Here is a 14,471-nt window from a genome sequence, read left to right as displayed (position 1 = left end):
GTATGTTCATAGTGACTTGCAGTAAAAATGTTTGGTCTAATCTGACCAGATCAGCTTCTTCCACGTTTTTGTTGTGTCCCCTTTAAGGCTTGTGGTAAACTGGACTGCTTTTGCAGTCTTAAATAAACAACTACTTTGTTCCTACCACTTCACCATAAATGTCAAATTAGTAAAGTGCACAGTTGTTAGCTTTCTTATAAACAGATTCCACCTGAGCCATGAATCTCTACTCCTCCAGAGCTACCATTGCTGCTTCTCTTAATATTGCTTTCCCTGTCTAACCTGTTTCCCTGTGTAACCTGTCAGTTTAGGTGGATAGCCATATCTTGGTGGGTTTACAGTTGTGACATACTCTTTCCCAATTTCAGAAGATTGATTGAATGATGTTCATGGCTTGAGATGCTGTTTTTTTTTTTAACCTAACCCTGCTTTAAACCTCTCTACAGCTTTATCCCTGGCCTGCCTCCCATCTTTCTTGGTCTTCATCACGAGAGCTAACATTTTCCATCAAAACACCTCCATTTATACTGTGTTTAACCTACTAACAGGTGGACTGTACTTTCTTATTAGGGGACTTCTGAAGGCACATTACTGCACTTTATTTCATGTAGGGGCGTCAAAGTAAAGAGGGCTGAATACAAATGCACTTCACACTTTTGTGTTGGTCTGTCACATAAAATCCAAATGAAATACATTGAGGTTTTACATTGAGGGTTTGGATATTTAGGAGGCGCTGTTTATGTGACCAGGTAAAGTCAGGGTAAGCAGACAAACATGATTTGCCCTCTGGGATCCTTAAACAACTCAAAGCGATTGGTGCAAAAATCAACCCACTGACACCCTAAACAATCCCGCCAATGCCATTTATAAACAGTAGTTTCATCAACCAATATGTCTGTTTGTCGGCTTTATGTCTGGAGATAACCTCTGTCTGAATTTTATCAACACAATTACTGGTTGTTTTTTTGTGTCAATGACAAATAGGCACCAACAACCAAGTAAGCAAACAAAATATTGATCCAATCTAGACATAATGAGGGGACATTGCAGCATGCTTGCAAAGAGACTTTCAAATCTCCTGTCAACACAAAGATGAGACAGACAATACACAGCCAATAAACTGGTCCAATCAATAATCCAATCACAAAGATCAGGGTGTTCTCTGCTGTTCACAGGCTCTAGAGGAAGACACAGTTTCACATTTCAACATATAAATGTGAGGTCCTGCAGTACTTACATTGGTGATCTCAGGGTTGGGGCACCCAGTGTTGTGGAGGTCCTCCTGCTGGATACCACTGCAGAGCTGTTCATACACACACGCCTTCTGCTTGCTGCACCATACACAACGGTACTTTGGATCAGCGTACTTGCAGAGGCTACAGTCTTCCCTCCCCACGGAGCAGTTGTACAGGGTGACTGAATGACAAGCAAGGAGAGTAAAATTATACAGTTTCTGTCCAATTCACTTTTACTTTTAGAAGTACATCTGTACTATTTATTTTCAACTGGAGATTAAAGGTAGTTTAAGAAATGCACCGTTCAGAGTGCTGTCCATCTTCTTGCCAGTCTCCCTATCCTTCACGTAGAAAAGGATGTTGGTCTCCGGTGACTTATTGTAGGAAAACTAGGAAATTGAAAACAGACTAAATAAATGCCATAAGATCCAGGGATTTATTACATTTAAACTCTTCTCTAAAAACAGTGTGGGCTGCTGCTGTTACCCGCTGCCAAGGGAAAAAAAAGAAATTATATCCAGTCTGGCAGATTTTCAGCTGTGGAAATCAATGTAGGAGAAAGAACATAGCTGGGGGCAAGGTACAGTTTCCCAATTACAGAATTCAAAAATGTTCAGAGACACAGCTAAAATAACTCAAACGAGTGGAGCCTGTCCATTAGAGGGAGCTAGAGAATATCAAAGGACTGTGAAAAGCTGCTAAAGGGTGATTTCATTTATAATTATGCAACATACAGAATGCTTGGCAATAAAACAAAGTATGCACCCAAGCTGATGTCCTCTAAAAAAATTGAGGCTGTGCTACAATATATGTTGTCCCTTATGTAACACCATAAACTGCACTCTAAGAAAACGTTCCACAACTGAGCTGTAGTTTAGGAGCTATAGTTAAGCGGAGGATAATTTTTTGCCAAAAGTGAGGAAAGCAATGAAAGTGTTGTGCTGTATATACTGTTGTAATATACTCACACTGAAGCCACTAAAAGTGAAAAAAGGACCGCTCTCAGATATGACCTCTTCCTCGATGTTTTTTATCAATTCGGTCCCAATGGTGAAAACACGACCCTGCATGACCACAAGGAGGAAAAAAACAAAACTTGGAACATTCACACAGAGGAGCATCTTGGTAAATGACTATATTACTGAAAAAGAACTCAAAAAGTGATATCTGTGGGTTATCTAGATTTATTACACAAAGTGTGATATACTTCAGGTGTTTATTTACATTATTATTGATGAGTAAGACATCTAGCAAATTAAAGCCTAAAATTCAGTTTTTCAGAAAATTAGAATGTTACATGAGACCAACAAAAACAGGCCCCAACAACACTTGGCCAGGGTCTAACATGGAGGGTCACAAACATTGGACCTTGAGTAACTTGGATTCTGTGCCTTTCCACTATTCCTGCACACTGTGGTAATTTGACTGATAAAAGGAATGTGAGAGTTGTAGCTCATGTCCTTGATACCTCTGTGTGTGGTGGCTCTTCAAGCTCTGACTTCGGGTCACACCTTGTGAATATCCCCCAAACTCTTGAATAACTTTTGATTCACTATCCTCTCAAGGCTGCTACTATACCTGCTGCTTGTTCACCTTTTTCCACCAGATTGTTTCCTTCCACTAAACTTTATTCTTAAATATGCTTTGATGTAGCACTCTGAACAGCCAGCATCTCAGCCTCATGATTATGTAGGTAAAAATTAAAAGAAAAAAAGCTTGAAATATATCACTCTGTGTTTAATCAATTTCTCAGTTTTTCTGTTTTGAGTCAATTATGGAATAAATTAACTTCATAATAAAATGCAAATTTTTTTGGTGCACCTGTTGGCACATACTGTTTTCATCAATGTTCACCTATTCTTTTAGCGCGGCAAAAAATATACATGCAAACTGCTCAGCCCTCCCACACCGAAATGATTATATGTTAGTAAATTGCAGGTAAGTTTATAGATGGTTCAGCATCACAGTCTTATAAAACCACAGAGAAGTGGCAAGTTTGGTTACAAAACTTGGATTAAGACTTGGTTTAACACTCAAAGTTTTAATCAGAAGTGATGATTAAATGGGCATAGGGAGTCCACCATTAACCAGAAGGTAGGTGCTTCATCCACGGCCAGTCTGGTCAACATGTCAACGGGTTCTTAGTAACACGGGTAAATCTATCTTTTGCCACTGATGTATCAGTGTGTCTGTGATACAAGAAGTATTTTATGTCAGACATAAAAACACAGCATAAATGGGCATAAATGTGGCTCATGTTTTAAGCACTTTGAGTGGTCAATAATATTATCAGAGTGCTACATAAACACAGTGCATTTACCATTTCGCTTTTCACTAATAGCTTCCTGTTGTGATTAACAGTGATCTGCAAAGGTATCCACCCCCTTTGCTATGAAGCCCCTAAAATGTTCTGCTGCAACGAATTATCTTCAAAAGTCACATAATTAGTAAGGTGAAGTCCACCTGTGGGCAATCTATGTGTCACATAATCTGTCAGTATAAACAGAGGCTGCAGCACCACTAAGCAAGATGCATCACACCAATTTAATTGCAGGTTTGAATGTAGCAAAATAGTTAAGGGGGGGTGAATACTTTTGCAAGACACTGTAGGTGATTAATGGAATTTAGCACATCGAACCATAGCTTTATCTTTACTTTCTCCAGGTGTAGCTTTTGCTTTTTAACAAGTCAAAATGTGTATAGTTAATTATTTATAACTTATTTACCGCATATGTTTATTTGCTCCTAAAAACACTGAATGTGGTGCGTTGAGAATCCACTTTACCTTGTGGCTGCTTAAATTGATCCCTTCAAAACTGATCCGAGTCTTGTAACCCACTGGGATCAGAACCGGATCTGGATTCTCAAACTGAGGACATTCTGATCTCTGAAAACACATCAAAGCAAGTCAGACACACCCACTTTTAATGATCTGCATTTCAAACATGCAAGCCACTTAACAGAGGCCCTCATCTGTGGCAACAGATAAGTGTATCGCTGGAACATCTGCTGACTTGTAAATTGATATCTTCCACCCCCAGCATTTATTATGGAAGATGCTGGCAGCTGATTGAGGGATTTGCGTTTTTATTAATTTTCAGTAAGACTGTGCATTGCTCGGATGCTGCGTCACATGTGTTGATTAGATACAGTTTCTTTTAAAAGTGTTTATACCCCCTGCACTTTTCACACTTTATTACATTAGAACTCACAAACCTTTTTTTGTTTTTTAACCGTGTCCTGTCCGGCAGAGAAGCATTCAGAATTGTTGTCTGAGTGCCAGGAAAAAAGCCCAACAGATTTACTTTCACAAGTGGAGCATAACAGCTGACGCTTTAAAGGTCTGCTATGATATTCATAAAAAGAAACTATTAGAAAATGGTTTGGGATTATTCAATTGTTACGGACACGGAGACAGAAATGGAAAGGAAAAAAAAGAAGCACGAAAAAGAGAAAGGGGGGCAAAAAGGAAAAGGGGAGAGAAAAATAATAAAATGGAGGAAAGAAAGAAGGATGAAGAGAACATTAGATAACACCCTGCTGGCTTCTACACCTGCAGAAATGTTCGTATTACCAGCCTTTTTACCGAGGTGCCGGGGATGGGGAGGGAAGGAGCCAGCTCCCCAGCTGACCCGAAAATACACCCCCGTTCGCCGAGAACTCACAAACCTTGATGCATTTTATTTGAATTACATGTGACAGATCAACACAGCATATGGGATAAATATGAAGTGGAAGGAAAGTGATGCATAATACTGGAGTTTTGTTTTTCAAAAGAAATCTGAAAAGTGTGATATCTATTTGAATTCTTCTCTCCAAATCGAAACTTTGTACAACATCCTTTCACTGCAATGACAGCTGCAAGCCTATCAGGGTATGGCTCTGCCAGCTTTGCCCATTCTTCTTTGGAACATAGTTAAAGTTCAGTCGGATTAAAGGAAGTACAGCAATTTTCTAGATTGGATTTTTGTTCTGACTTTATCTGAGCCTTTCTAACACATGGATATGTTTTGATCTAAAGTATTCCATTGTAGATTTAGCTGTATTGTTTTAGGTTGCTGTACTGCTGGAAGGTGAACTTCCACCCCAGTCTGAACTCCTGCAAACAGTTTTCTTCCAGGATTGTCCTGTATTTAACTATATCCATCTTGCAATCAACTCTGACCAGCTTTCCAGTCCCTGCTAAAAAGCATTTCTACCCCATAGCTCTAGTACCACCATATTTCAACATGCAGTGTTAGCTTTCTGCCATATATAATGTTTTGCATACAGGCCAGTAAGTTCAATTTTGGTGTCATCTGACCAGAGTGCCTTCCTTCAATGTATGCTCCTACACATTTAGTGGCAAAGTCTAAATTTGACATCTTGCTGCTCCATTACATTTATTTTCTTCTTGTCACTCTTCTCTAATGACCAGCTTTTCATTGTGCACAACTAATAGTTGCTCTGTCAACAGATGCTCCCATCTGAGCTGTGGATCTCTCCAGCTCAACCAGAGTTACCATGTGCTTATGGCTTATTTAAATAACCACACATGTGAACTCTATAGGTAACATCTAAAGGCATTTTCGGTGCACTGGATTTTATTTTGGTATATTAGAACAAAGAGGGCTAAGCAGAAATGCACACCACACTTTCAGATTTTCATTAGAAAAAGAAAATGCTAAAAAACAATATCCTTTATTTCTACTTCCTAATTTTGCACTACTATGTAGTGCATGATGTTAGAAATGCGTCAAAGTTTGTGGTTCTCAAAATGTGAAACAGTTCTTGGGGCATGAACAACTTCACACAGGCCTGGGGTCATGCCAACTCCTCTCATGTAACATGCACGTATTATGAGTGATAGAAGACTTGTCTTTGCTGGGACTGACCTTACGGTGTCCAATGATGTTTGGCCCCGCTATGTTGTCATCTTTGTCACTGCAGGTGTGATCATGCGTATTCCACTGGCAGCCCCATGGACTTGTCACACATGCCTTACACCTATTACAGAATTTAGATTTGCATGTTTGTATTATTGCACATAAATAAAAGACCATGCCGACAAAATTTTAAAACATGCAAACTCATCAAAGAGTGTCCGGCACAACAAAAATCTATGCAGCTGACATTAAAATGGATTTCTGCAACTTCACATAAGCAAAGCTCGTTCATCACAAATGCCTCAGTGTGAAAGAATTGAAGAAAAAATATAGGGGGTGGGTGTGGGGGGACACCGGTGTGATCGACTTTAATTTTTTGATTAATGAAAAGGAAACAGGCAATTTCCTCGGTTTGGTAATGAAGGCACAGAAAAATGCGAGAGGTGCATTCAAAACCACCATGCATCACAATTTACAAACAGAGCCTTGATCTCTCATCTATTCATGCGTGGTGATAAATTTACATCAAGGTTGTCAAGCCGATGCTGTGTTCAGTGTCACTGTGCATTTTGGTGAGTGACAGAGCGGTACTGATAGGTAACAATCTCACTCACGGTGTGTTTTCTGATTTCCTCACAGTGGCGGCACAGTTGTAGAACTTGAACTCCCTCATGGCCAGCTCCACGGTCTTGTTGACTAAAATCTTGACTGAAACAGCGACAAAATCTAAGGAGAGGGCAAAACAATTAATTATTCTGTAGAACACAGGGAAAGCACAAGTTCTATGTGTACTCATCAGGACCAGAAAAAATAGTGATGCAGTAAATAGAGTATTTAACAGAGATAGTAAACCATTGGCACAAATCTTCTGTTCACTGACTGAAAGATTATCTGCCAACCAAGAAAATAACCACAAAAAGAAAAAAAAAACAGTCGTAGATTGTGTCATGATCTATAACGATTTTTGTTAAAAAACCACAACTTAGAAAATGTCAACATTTTAACAGATGGCACCTATATCATAAAAGACAAAAATCATAGTTAAACAAATTTAGAAAAAACAGAATTAGCTTCTTTTAAATATCTAAAATGCCTGGCCAAAGTGTTCACACCCCTTACATTTTCTATATGACAGACCAACACAAAGAAGGACTTAATTTTAAAATGAACAGAAAACTATTTTTTAACAATTCTAGAAAGTAGTGTGGCAGGAAAAATACCTAAGGAAGTCCCAGAGGTCATCCAAAGGACATAGAAAACGTGGAAGAAGAAGCTCTGATCAGATGAGACCACAATTTAACTTTCTGGCTTATGTTCAAAATGCTATGCATCTAAAAACAGCATTCCCAATTTAAAAACACAGAGGTGGCAGCCTTATGCTGTAGGAAGGTGGATGGAGCAAATATTTGCAGCAATCGTGGAAGAAAACCTATTAGAGGTTGCAAAAGACTTGATACTTAGGTTGAAGTTCACCTTCCAGCATGACAACACCCCTAACCAAACAGCCAGAGCAACAATGCAATGATTAAGATCCAAATACAGTCATGACTTAGAATGGCCCAGTCAAAGTCCACACATAAATACAATTGCAAATCACTAACTCGACTTAAAAATAGTATTTACAGATGCTCTCCATACAATCTGGCTAAGCTTGAGCTAATTTACAAAGAAGAGTGGTCACAAATGTAATTCTCTGCAAAGCTAAAGAAGACCTTAACTTGCCCTTCAAGACTTGCAGTTCTATTTCATCCCTACTGACCGCCAGAGGGCGGTGCTGAATGCTCCCTTCGTGCATGCGCAGTTCAAGTAATTATACCAACAGAGTTACACCTATGACACCGGATGACCACAGAGGCTATATATGCCTTCGTCATCCAAGGCTCTGTTCCTTATTTCTTCTCGCGTGCTGTTCGTATGAGCTTTGCTTCCCCGTTGCCTGGACGCCCTGTCACTTGGTGGCTGGAGTTGTGGTATTTTCGCCCACCTAGGGCTGCAACGGGTTGATCTTCGTGGAGGATTTCTGCAGGTAAGTTTGCTGTTTGTTGGTGACGGTAGCGTTCGCGCCCCCTCTCCCAGCTCACGGCATCTTGTTACGGTGTCTGTGGTGTTATTTGGCTCTATACCTGGTGACGGCAGCGGTGTCCGCCCCCTCTCCCAGTGCGACCGCGTGGTCCGTTTTGGCTCACGGCGTTAAGCCTTCCTTAAAACGGTTTGATTTACAAAACTATTAAATTTTTATACCTAGTGACTGCAGCAGTGCTCGCCCCCTCTCCCAGTGTAACAGATAGTGCAGTGTCTGTTTTTCTTAGTTGTGCCTGGCTCTTTTTGCTTGCCTGCTCTGCTATAATTGGTAACGGCAGCGTTAGGGCCCCCTCTCCCGATTTTAGCGTATTTATTTTCCCATCTGAATTTGGGTGAGCCTTGTTTTCAATCTTGGACATGGATGGCTCCCACTGCTGCATGGATTGTGGGGCTGTGCTTCAGGCAGAGGATGGCCATGACCTGTGTCCTACCTGCCTTGGACGTGATCACTTAGGTTGCGCCCGTCGCTGGTTCGGAGAGTGCCCGATTGGGATCTGCCCTTGGTTCTCGAAGCTTTGTGCTGCTCCCCTTTCGAGCCTTTGGTGCAGGCGGACCTCAAGTGGCTCTCTTATAAGACTGCCTTTTTGTTGGCTATTGTTTCGGCTAAGAGGGTTGACGAGCTGCATGCTCTTTCTGTCAGTCCCTCATGTCTCTGATGGGGTCCAGATGGTTCTGGTGTTGCCTTGTGGCCTAACACTGCGTTTGTGCCTAAGGTGTTGTCCAGTTCGCACCGTAACCAGCCATTGAGGTTGGCTCGGTTTCGGCCTCAGTCAAGTGCAACAGCGGATGGGTCTGAGTTATTGTGCCCAGTACGGGCGCCGGAGGCATACGTTGCTTTCACTGAAGCTGTTGACGCTCAGACCAGCTTTTCCTGTGCTATAGTGGTCCCTGGCTTGGTTGTCCCCTTTCCAGACAACGTCTCTCCAACTGGATTGTGAATGTCATCTGCCACGCCTACAGTGCAGGACACCGTCCACTGCCGGTCCATGTGAAGGCCCACTCTACCAGGAGTGTCTCTGCTTCCTGGGCTGCTATGAGGGGGGTTCCGCTGGAGGCCATATGTGCTGCTGCATCATGGGCTTCGCCAAGCACGTTTGCGAAGTTCTACAATGTTAATGTGGCCGCGCCTCATCCGATGGGCCAGGTTCTTTTGCGAGGCTCCACTGGGCCCTCTCAGTGAGGTATGTGCTCAGGATTCCTCGTGACATGGTTGGTATTAGTCATTCAGTGCTTTCAGCACCACCCTCTGGTGGTCAGTAGGGATGAAATAGAATGAAAGTTACGTATGTAACTACGGTTCTATGAATCCTGGATGACCGCCAGGGATTCTCTGTCACTCAGAATCCTTGCTTCTGTGAGAAGATTCTGTAGGAACAGAGCCTTGGATGACGAAGGCATATATAGCCTCTGTGGTCATCCGGTGTCACAGGTGTGACTCTGTTGGTATAATTACTCGAACTGCACATGCACGAAGGGAACACTCAGTGCTTTCAGCACCGCCCTCTGGCGGTCATCCGGGATTCATAGAACCGTAGTTACATACGTAACTTTCGTTTTAATTGCAGTGAAAGGAGGTTCCACAAAATATTGACTATGGGGCTGTATTTTGGGGTGCCACAGTAAACAGGGCTCGATACAGATGTATGACACACTTTCTGCATTTATATTTTAAAAACAATTTTGAAACCCAGAGACTGCTGGAGATAGGCACCAGCTCCCCCGCGACCCACTATGGAATAAGCGGTAGAAAGTGACTGACTGACTATTTTGAAAACCATAACGAATTTTCCTGCCACGCCACAATTATGTGTTACTTTGTGTTTGTTCACCAAATGAAATGCTAATAAAATATGTTAAGATTGTAGCTGTAATGTGACAATGTGGAATAGCTAAAGGGGCTTGAAAACTTTTGCAAGGCACCTTAAAGAAATTGGATTGGTCATTAAAAAGGTAGGCCAGACCTTCATCCTCAGGTGTTTTGGGGATATGTGAAGGCTGTGGCAGATCACAGGAGACCTGACTGGAGTCCAGCATGGTGCCGTCACTCTGGAACGATCCAATGTTGCACTGCAGACGGTCAGAGGGTCCGATAGTAGGAAGAGAGGGGATGTTGATCTGGATCTGGTGGAAAAACACACAAAGAATTTAAAACCAATTGATTTTTGCTAAAAATAAAAAAATCAATGCTGCTTATCACACACACTTTGATTATAAAAAGACCTCAGTTAATTTCTCTGCTTTGTTAATGAATCAAACACATCTGTGAATCTGAAGTCACAAAACAAGAAACAATTTCCTTTTAAAAGACAGGAGATTGATTGAGAGTAAGAAAGGAGGAGACATGCTTTTGATGGAAATTCAAGTGACTCAGAGAAGGAGGGACAGAAAAACAGAAGGCAAAGGAATGAGAAAAACCATTTTAGAAGCAAAGCACATAAGAAAGGCTCTCCATCTTCACAGTGAAAGGCCCAATCAGCCAGCCTGGTTATAATAAGAAAGTTTGGAGCTTTCTGGGTAGATCAATACAGAACAGGAAGACCCAGAGTTGAGGGTCTCTGACTCACAGTGTAAACAGTTTATAACTCAGATAATGGATGTTAAACATGCATTTGAAGCCAGGGAGAGAAAAACAAAAACAGCAAATATAAGGAGTGGTGTACCTTGTCTGTTTTTTTGCAGGAGAGGTTTGAGGGATAGAAGGACACAATCTTGACACACTGCTGCCTGGGGCTCCAAAGCCAGCCGTTCTTCTCCTCTGCCCGACGGCACTCAGACCTCCTGGTACACCTTCAAATGAAAGATGAACAACCCCCATCAGCATCTGCTCCGCATCCCGTAAACACTTTCCCTAACCCCACCGACTCCAGCAGAATTTCAATATGCTTTGTGAACAATAGCTCAGCACCAAAGTGACCTCAAACATCCATATTTATAAAACAAACTTATATAGGCATGAAGGCATTGCAGTGTGTAGAGGCTCATTTATAATAGATCTGTTTAATTTAAAGTTTAAGGTGTGTAAAATTACTTAGAAAAATGACTACTCACTAAGAGGAAACTGGAAATTAAATGACCATTTTCCCCTGTTTTGAGAAATTCTGGACCAAAATACCACTATTCTGTAACAAATGTTACCAGTGTGTTTGATACAAGCAAAGTCTTCAGTCATACTGTTCCTGCAGTTTAAAGACCTTTTAATGAGATTCCAGAGAAACAGCTTGAATGACTGAGTTTTCCCCTGGTTATATATGGACCACAGGATAGGGCAGGGTCCCCCAGCTGGCTGGAAGAAAGCTACTGCATTTGCTTACAAAAATGAAACTGGCTGTTTGAAAATATTTCCGGACAGGAAAAACACTGAAGGAGTGCCACCCATCACTCCTGTTAAGGTAACTGTAACAGTATTTCTAATGAATAACAACATAGTATGACTAACTAACCACAGATAATATCCCCTTAGTGCTCTAGATAACCTTGTGTTCTTTGATAAAGGACAGAACGCCAGAAAGGAATAATTTACTGTATAAAAGTACGATATGTACATATGTCTGCTTGTGTAATACTCAATACCTACACTCTACCAATCTAACACATCAGGCCAGCAGCTAATGTCCGTCTCTTCTAAATGCTGTTTATAATTTAGCTTTTTAGTAAAAGTTGTTTTATTTTCTTTTGCCACTACTAGATAAATTCTTTCAGGGAGTATGAACTATACAAACACTTTATAAAAGGGAACACTACTTTAAACAAAATTACAAATCTTTTTTTTTTTCCATCTTACATATATATATGCTGTAATTAACTGGTATTCTTTTTATTTTCTGACTAAAGCCAGAGGCATATTCCTGAACAACTGTTTATCCCTTCAAACACAAACATTTTATATTAAAAGTAGCACTAACTTTCATAAGAACGCCCTGCTCCAAACTTTATCCCTGTGAAACATATGATATATTAACACCTTCCTACTCTGCTGACCCTGATAAATATAGGCTGATGAGAGTAAACTGCAGTCTGGCTACAAGTCATGAGACTGACAAACAGCTTTAATTCCTTACGGCTGCGTGGACTACAGAAGATAGAATATAAACACCAAGGGGTACTAAAAGAGTCTGCCATAAAACACACCAAACAAATATCCCACTGTGTTATACAGATGGAATAGCATTCCTGGGTGTTTGTGTTACTGTGATTTTGTGCGTAAACATCTGCAGGTGCATGCATGCGTTTCTCTGTGACCGTGGGATTCTCACCTGCCCTCCAGGACACACCAGCCACAGTAAGGATCCCTCAGCCCCACACATGATTGGCAGTCTGTCTTGTGGAGGCACATCTGCACCGGCACCTTGGTGATCTTGAGAATTATAAAGCAGAATACAATCAAACAGTGCACCTAAGGGGAGAAACTGCAGCGAACACGGGCTGTTCAACTAGAGATGCCTTCTGGTTTGCTGGAAGAGTGCTCTTGTCAAAGCACACGGTCATGTTCAATTACTGAAACAATTTACACAGAGCACTCAGTAAATGTTTACTGTATTACCCTATGCATTTCCATGAGATGAGATGTTACTTTTTGCTGTCAGTATTCTTCAAAATATATGCTTGTATGATTACCTAAATGTATTTGGAATGGCTTCTATGTTTTAGGGGAAGGTTGCAGATTTTATTTTCTTTATCCAGTCCTGATTCAATTATTTACCACTATGAATGTCTTCCAGGAGAAACAGTCTAAAAATATTCTCCATATTTTAAAAGGATTCACATCTCGTCTATCTGTAAGGAAGTTGGCATTTAACTCCGCTTTTTACTGAGCTTGGCAGAGCAACGCTTGTCGCTTCCAACGCAGCTAAACATCATGTCATTCAAACCTGTTTTGATCGAGTACAAGTCACCCTTTAACCCTGCATCTCTCTTCTGTTAGACCGGCTCAAAACGACTGAATGAAGGAAAATCAAAGTTGGGTTCAGTTTTCAGTCTTCTCTCTACATATGATGCAGTTTTTTTGTCCAAATAGGAAGTGTTGGATATGTACATTTGCTGTACAGGTCCTTCTCAAAATATTAGCATATTGTGATAAAGTTCATTATTTTCTATAATGTAATGATGAAAATTTAACATTCATATATTTTAGATTCATTGCACACTAACTGAAATATTTCAGGTCTTTTATTGTCTTAATACGGATGATTTTGGCATACAGCTCATGAAAACCCAAAATTCCTATCTCACAAAATTAGCATATTTCATCCGACCAATAAAAGAAAAGTGTTTTTAATACAAAAAACGTCAACCTTCAAATAATCATGTACAGTTATGCACTCAATACTTGGTCTGGAATCCTTTTGCAGAAATGACTGCTTCAATGTGGCGTGGCATGGAGGCAATCAGCCTGTGGCACTGCTGAGGTCTTATGGAGGCCCAGGATGCTTCGATAGCGGCCTTTAGCTCATCCAGAGTGTTGGGTCTTGAGTCTCTCAACGTTCTCTTCACAATATCCCACAGATTCTCTATGGGGTTCAGGTCAGGAGAGTTGGCAGGCCAATTGAGCACAGTGATACCATGGTCAGTAAACCATTTACCAGTGGTTTTGGCACTGTGAGCAGGAGCCAGGTCGTGCTGAAAAATGAAATCTTCATCTCCATAAAGCTTTTCAGCAGATGGAAGCATAAAGTGCTCCAAAATCTCCTGATAGCTAGCTGCATTGACCCTGCCCTTGATAAAACACAGTGGACCAACACCAGCAGCTGACACGGCACCCCAGACCATCACTGACTGTGGGTACTTGACACTGGACTTCTGGCATTTTGGCATTTCCTTCTCCCCAGTCTTCCTCCAGACTCTGGCACCTTGATTTCCGAATGACATGCAGAATTTGTTTTCATCCGAAAAAAGTACTTTGGACCACTGAGCAACAGTCCAGTGCTGCTTCTCTGTAGCCCAGGTCAGGCGCTTCTGCTGCTGTTTCTGGTTCAAAAGTGGCTTGACCTGGGGAATGCGGCACCTGTAGCCCATTTCCTGCACACGCCTGTGCACGGTGGCTTTGGATGTTTCTACTCCAGACTCAGTCCACTGCTTCCGCAGGTCCCCCAAGGTCTGGAATCGGCCCTTCTCCACAATCTTCCTCAGGGTCCGGTCACCTCTTCTCGTTGTGCAGCGTTTTCTGTCACACTTTTTCCTTCCCACAGACTTCCCACTGAGGTGCCTTGATACAGCACTCTGGGAACAGCCTATTCGTTCAGAAATTTCTTTCTGTGTCTTACCCTCTTGCTTGAGGGTGTCAATAGTGGCC

General features: G+C 41.4%; 1 protein-coding gene across 2 annotated transcripts in view; it reads right to left on the bottom strand.

Annotated features, from left to right (window-relative positions):
• Window positions 1-14,471, bottom strand: part of plxnb2b (plexin b2b) — a 179,969-nt gene that overhangs the window by 47,160 nt on the left and 118,338 nt on the right. For both annotated transcript variants that reach the window (XM_047387797.1, XM_047387788.1), the window contains exons 6-14: window positions 12,436-12,536; window positions 10,843-10,969; window positions 10,144-10,303; window positions 6,715-6,826; window positions 6,110-6,221; window positions 4,021-4,122; window positions 2,204-2,299; window positions 1,537-1,624; window positions 1,238-1,416 (exon numbers count right to left, since the gene is read on the bottom strand). In XM_047387797.1, the coding sequence (XP_047243753.1) occupies window positions 1,238-1,416; window positions 1,537-1,624; window positions 2,204-2,299; window positions 4,021-4,122; window positions 6,110-6,221; window positions 6,715-6,826; window positions 10,144-10,303; window positions 10,843-10,969; window positions 12,436-12,536 (1,077 nt within the window). The remainder of the gene's footprint in view (window positions 1-1,237; window positions 1,417-1,536; window positions 1,625-2,203; window positions 2,300-4,020; window positions 4,123-6,109; window positions 6,222-6,714; window positions 6,827-10,143; window positions 10,304-10,842; window positions 10,970-12,435; window positions 12,537-14,471) is intronic.

The sequence above is a fragment of the Girardinichthys multiradiatus genome, chromosome 2 (assembly GCF_021462225.1).
Source record: "Girardinichthys multiradiatus isolate DD_20200921_A chromosome 2, DD_fGirMul_XY1, whole genome shotgun sequence".
NCBI classification, from domain to species: Eukaryota; Metazoa; Chordata; class Actinopteri; order Cyprinodontiformes; family Goodeidae; genus Girardinichthys; species Girardinichthys multiradiatus.
This window is presented reverse-complemented; position numbering and strand designations above follow the sequence as displayed.